Raw genomic sequence first — 6,000 nt, forward strand, 5'->3', positions numbered from 1 at the left:
CTGAATAGTAACAATTTGGCGGCCCTTTCTTTGAAAGAGCCTTTGCTTTTTCTTTCTCTATCCTAGATCAGTGCTTCTTAAATTTTATGTGCATACACATGACCTGAGGATCTTGTTAAGGATTCTGATTCATTGGGTCTGGCATTCTGCATTTCTGATGGGCTCCCAGGTGATAAGGATGCTCCTGGCCCATGGACCAAATTTTGAGTGACAAGGTTGTAGACTGCACAGATTACTAATAGAGGGAAATACTCAAGAGACATGCTCCTACCTTAGAAATAAATGATTGTTTTAGGGTCAAGTTTTCAAATGTATTATGATCTTGAAAGTTGAGCAATGATGAGGCTAGAAATTTCTTCAGTGAGCAGCTAACTGCTTTCCATATGTACCATTCTTAAATGCTGATTACTTCTTGAGGATAAGAGAAGCCTAATTTCAGAATATCGTTAGGGTATCTATTGAAGTCTTGACTGCACATATTTAGTGTACTCCCTGGGAATTATATTTTAAGGACATTTTTCTATTAAATCATTGCATATGGAAGAAACTCAATATAATAGCTGATATTTACTTGGGTTCTTAATCAGAACATTGAGGTGTGTGATTTTCATGATTATGATTTTCATTGCAATTAAGTTGATGTTTTGTAGACAGTGAAATTACCATCTACTCCAAAAGATTGCAAAATAGAATTTAACCTCAGAGCCAATGCAGGGGAAACTTGTTTCTGCAGGTGCATTTTTGAAACTTCACCAAATAGCGCAAAAAAAGTGACAGAAGGATCACAGTTCAACAGTATGAATTATATAGCTGGCAGTTCTGTGATCTAGGGTGCGCGCGTTCGTGCATCGAGTCTTTGGTGGAAGTGTCACCTGGTCGTCTTTTCTGTAGGCATGCCACCAGGATTACAGGGCCAGAGTGTCTCCTCCGGCAGCTCTGAGATCAAGTCCGATGACGAGGGCGATGAGAACCTTCAAGACACGAAATCTTCCGAGGACAAGAAATTAGATGACGACAAGAAGGATATCAAATCAATTACTAGGTCAAGATCTAGGTAACAGTATATAATACTGTCGCTTCATTTAATTCCTTTATTGGACTTTGATGAAGTGAACAGAACAGGAAGAAACGATTCAGTTTTTTCCTGGCAGGTAAATCCACAGCTAAAAAGAAATTAAAGGCCTACCCTGGAAGTACTCAAGTATCCTTTCAGATACGTGTACTCTGGGGCAGCCTAAAGTATCTTTGCATTTATGAATTTGGACCCAGTGCTAATTACACACGATAAAAACAAGTTGTAACCGATTTAAATGCGAACAGTCGATTTTTAAAACTGTGCTATTCTACAAATTTGGTCAGAAATGTTCTTTCTAAAATATTTCTAGAAAGAGATCTTAGCGGTATTGAAAACTCAATTGATGAATATGCAGCTGTAACTTTTTTCTTACCTTGAAAGTGAGAAAATACTGATTTCCCAGCTTTCTCCTAAACATATTGAGAGAGAGAGATATATATATATAAAAGCAATACCTAAATTACTAATTTTTTTCTCCTGGATACTCCCTTCTACGGAAAATACAACTGCAGGAAAATAGCTTCTGGTTGGTTTTCTTAAATATCCACTATTTTAACATTAGAAACTATCTCCTTGAACTTTAACTTTACTCTGGTAATCAGAGGTTTTCAAATACCAATAACATGGCACCCATGTTCTTTGCCTCGATTCCCTTGGGTTGTTTTTATATGCAAATTAAATAAGTTGTACTAAGACTACACCTCCCTTTTAAAGGCTGTCATTCTCAAGGTTATATCTAATGTCCTTTAGCAATTAAGAACATGCTGCCTTTTCATATTACCTTTGTCAATATTGAGATAAATTTTATTACGTGTCCTTCCACAAGTTCCAAAAGTGCTAAAACCTTCTAGCTTACACCTTTCCACCATCATTGAAGAATTTCCTCCCTCTTGGCCATATTGGTAAGAAATCTCAAGAAATGGCTTTCACATCTTTACCGGCTTCTCTGTTAGTTCATCAGTTCTTGGTAATTTAACTAGTGGCCATAACTTATGCATATTAATGGATTCTTTGACGTTTCAGTACATTTTGACTTACCGTTAAGTACCTTTTTATTTTAAAAGGTTACCCTTGTGACATTTAGTTATGCCTCCAAAACTGTGTGGTAGGGCACTGCTTTTCAAACCTAGGCAATTTTATTTGCGTAACCAATTTATTTACAAGTCAATAGCCAATTCTAATTAGTCATTAGCCTGAATACCTTTGGAAAACAAGTTCCCACTTTGTGAAAGTTGTGGCACATGTTTGATGTTTAAAAATTTTACCCAAATTTTTAACTTCAGGATGGGCCCAGCGGAGACTCGATTCTGTTCTCTTGTCACTTGTTACATCCTGTTCGTGTGGTGGAATGTGGACGTGAATTCATAGTAACCTTGATTTCCTTAGTATCAGTAGAGGTCATGGGTGAGGGAGAGTAGGGATCAGCGGAGGAAGTAAAGAGGATCAGATGGCAGAGAAAAAGTGCCTTTTCCGACTGGTTCAGTTCAGTTGCATATTTACCAGCAAACATCCACAGCAGACAGTCCCATCTAGAAGGGAGTTTAACTTATGTGGAGATGAGCCAAGTCTTACAGCATCCTTCCTTTAGCATCTTCCTCCTCCCCTCTGTTATCAGTGCTCTGTGCTTACACATGTCTTCTTATGTGCAACATTTCCTTGCAACCCAAGAATACCACTCCCATTTTTGATTCATTGGGCCTTCACAATCGCGTTTTGTCCTTATTGAAATTTGAAAATTACCTGGAAATTCTCTAATGGAAGATGGAAGATTTGGAGCCATGCCTTTTAAGCCAACATTCATTAGTGTACAACATTCATTCATTTAGTATACACTGAATTGTCTAGCTAACTTCTCCCATGTCCTCCAGCTCTGAAATGTTGTGATTAACATCTTTATTCTGTGAACATTTCAGATTCCTGGAATTTTAAAGTAGAGATTAACATTTAAATCTCTAGGTTAACATCCTTATAGGTGGTCACCTCCATATTGTTTCTTGTAATGGGGAGTCTTTTACTTTTCAGTGAAGATCACTTCATTTCTGCTCTCTCTCATACCCAAAAAGGTTCTTACTCATGTTAATTCAAACTATACCGCTTGGAGTTCTTTGTTCTGTTCTGCCTCCCTGAGACAAGACATCTCCCACACCTCTCTTTTTTACATGATTGCCCATGAAATATTTGAAGACTAGATGCCATGAAACCTTCCTTATATGATATGCTTTCCAGACGGCTCATCAACCTATTTCCTTCCATTCAAAAGTTTCTGATTTGTCGTCGTGACACCTAGAAACAGAAGGAATCTTCCCTTTTCTAGACTCGACTGGGCACAACCGTGCCTTTGATATGAATCGTATAGTATTTCTGTTCGCCCAACCAGAGATTAGCTTTTTGGCTTCATTTTTGACCCACAATGAGATTATGGTCATTTATAACCAGTAGGTGTTTGGGTTTGCTTTGGTTTGCTTTGCTTTGTTTTGCATAGATCATATCAACTCAGATTTCCCCAGCTTGTCTTTGGCATCATAAACATCCATAATGTTAAAGGCTACGGAGATCATGTCTCTCTAGCCTTTTTATTTAATAATACGTGGAGAAAAAGAGACTCAGATACATTAAGTGGACTGACCAAGCCTTCCAGTTAGTTACTGTTGAAACCTGGACAAAGGCCCACTGTCTCCACTCCCATTGCTCTGGTATCTTGAATGTAGGACCTTCTTCTTAATCGTGTCTAGCTGCACTGTGTTGATTTTGACCTATCAAAATCTTTTTTTTAGTCACTTGTTTTCCTTGGGTTTCAGATTTTATGAAAGTTTATGTATGAAAGTTTAGAAAAGCAGCTTCATCTAAAACTTTTTCTGAATTGTGGTCATGCAATGTAGCTTAAGCCCAAGTTGACTGTGGCCTGCTTTGTAGAGTGTAGCCTCATTATAAAAGCTTTGTTTCCCTTTTTGCCCCTCTACATCGTTATAGATCACTCTGAGCCCTAACTTTAACCTCTCCTACTTGAATTGGGTTTCATATCTGGGAGAAACCAAATGTCTTGTGTATGGTTGGTCACAGCCATCTACAGCAATCCCAAACTCAAGTAGATGTAAAATCCTGCCAAGGACAACAGCTTGAGATGGAAGAGTTCCCCCAAAACTCTGAAAGAAAACAGAAGTAACTTAGATACCTTCTTTTTCCCCACACCATTAGAAAATGTCGTATCCTCTTTGTCCCACAGCAATAATGATGACGAGGACCTGACACCGGAGCAGAAGGCAGAGCGTGAGAAGGAGCGAAGGATGGCCAACAACGCCCGCGAGCGCCTGCGGGTCCGCGACATCAACGAGGCTTTCAAGGAGCTCGGCCGCATGGTGCAGCTCCACCTCAAGAGTGACAAACCCCAGACCAAGCTTCTGATCCTCCACCAGGCTGTGGCTGTCATCCTCAGCCTGGAGCAGCAAGTGCGAGGTCAGTGCAAGCCAGCTGGCCTCCTTGCAGAGGTCACGGGTAGCACGCAGCTGGAGGGAGGCGTGATGGACTTGCCTGCCTTGAGCAGGAGGAGATAGTAGACTCATTCAGAATAATTGTTTCAATTGCAGATTGTATCAAAATCTATAAGCAGCTTCCCTTTCTCCTGTAATTAAATTACAGGACTGTCTCGTAACTTAGATTTCATTTTGATGTTTCCATATGTACTATCAGTAATTGGAGCTTGGTCTATCTGCTTTACCAACTTTCTTATACTGTAAAGTGGCAGTGCAAATCACACAGTTCAGCTTTTCCTAGTGATTGACCAAATGAACTGCTGCAGTGCACATTTAGTAACTGTTCCTTATATTCTGTAATGTAAAAACTGACAAAAAGGGTCAGCAGACGTGCAGAAGCGTGCATTACTGCCCTCTGCCAGAAGCCTTGGCATTCACTAACTGCTCTGTGCTTTAATCTTCCACAGAAAGGAATCTGAATCCGAAAGCTGCGTGTCTGAAAAGAAGGGAGGAAGAAAAGGTGTCCTCAGAGCCGCCCCCGCTCTCCTTGGCGGGCCCTCACCCTGGCATGGGAGATGCGTCAAATCACATGGGACAGATGTAAAAGGGCAAGTTTGTTTCCAACCATTTCTGAAATCTTTCCTTTGTGACTCTCACCCAGGCATCAGCCATAAACGTCAAATTTTGCCCAAATTAGCAGATAGATTTTTTTTTCCTCCTTGGAAAAAAAGAGTTTAAAAACAAAACATTTACCTCTTCTGTTATAAATGTATTAATTAATTTTCCTCTCTTTTTCCCTTCTCAGGTCCAAGTTGCCACATTGCTTCATTAATACAAGAGACCACTTCCTTAACAGCTGTATTATCTTAAACCCACATAAACACTTCTCCTTAACCCCTTTTTTTGTAATATAAGACAAGTCTGAGTAGTTATGAATCGCAGACGCAAGAGGTTTCAGCATTCCCAATTATCAAAAAACCGAAAAACAAACAAAAAAAAAAAGAAAGAAAAAAGTGCAACTTGAGGGATGACTCTCTTAACATATCATTCAGAATGTGCAAAGCGGTATGTGGGAGGCTGAGACCCAGCCCGGAGACTGAATGGCAATCTTTCCACACTGTGGAACAATGCATTTGTGCCTAAACTTCTTTTGGAAAAAAAAAAAATATAATTAATTTGTAAGTCTGAAAAAAATATTTAATTTAAAAAAAATTGTAAACTTGCAATAATGAAAAAGTGTACTTCTGAAGACAACTACATGAACGTTTTTGTTGGTATTCAAGTCAGCTAGTGTTTATAATTACTGGATATTGAAAAAGGGAAGCTCAGCTGCCCTCGTAACAAAACCAGCACACGTCCTGATGACAACGAAGTGATGACATTAGCCATTCCTTAGGGTAGGAGGAACAGATGGATCTTATAGACCTATGACAAATATATATATAAATATATATA

At 39.2% G+C, this 6,000-nt stretch overlaps 1 protein-coding gene across 50 annotated transcripts in view; it reads left to right on the forward strand.

The window, feature by feature from the left end:
- The window catches only part of TCF4 (transcription factor 4), a 343,772-nt gene extending 338,056 nt beyond the window's left edge, over window positions 1-5,716 (forward strand). For 28 of the 50 annotated variants that reach the window (XM_014846921.3, XM_070513001.1, XM_070513014.1 and 25 more), the window contains 4 exons: window positions 892-1,054; window positions 4,299-4,528; window positions 5,013-5,153; window positions 5,351-5,716. In XM_014846921.3, coding sequence (XP_014702407.1) covers window positions 892-1,054; window positions 4,299-4,528; window positions 5,013-5,149 — 530 coding nt within the window. In that variant the 3' untranslated portion in view covers window positions 5,150-5,153; window positions 5,351-5,716. The remainder of the gene's footprint in view (window positions 1-891; window positions 1,055-4,298; window positions 4,529-5,012; window positions 5,154-5,350) is intronic. The other 22 variants (XM_070513021.1, XM_070513026.1, XM_070513025.1 and 19 more) reach the window with 1 other exon arrangement.
- Window positions 5,717-6,000: the final 284 nt, after the last annotated feature.

This window comes from Equus asinus, chromosome 7 (genome assembly GCF_041296235.1).
Source record: "Equus asinus isolate D_3611 breed Donkey chromosome 7, EquAss-T2T_v2, whole genome shotgun sequence".
Classification (NCBI taxonomy): domain Eukaryota; kingdom Metazoa; phylum Chordata; class Mammalia; order Perissodactyla; family Equidae; genus Equus; species Equus asinus.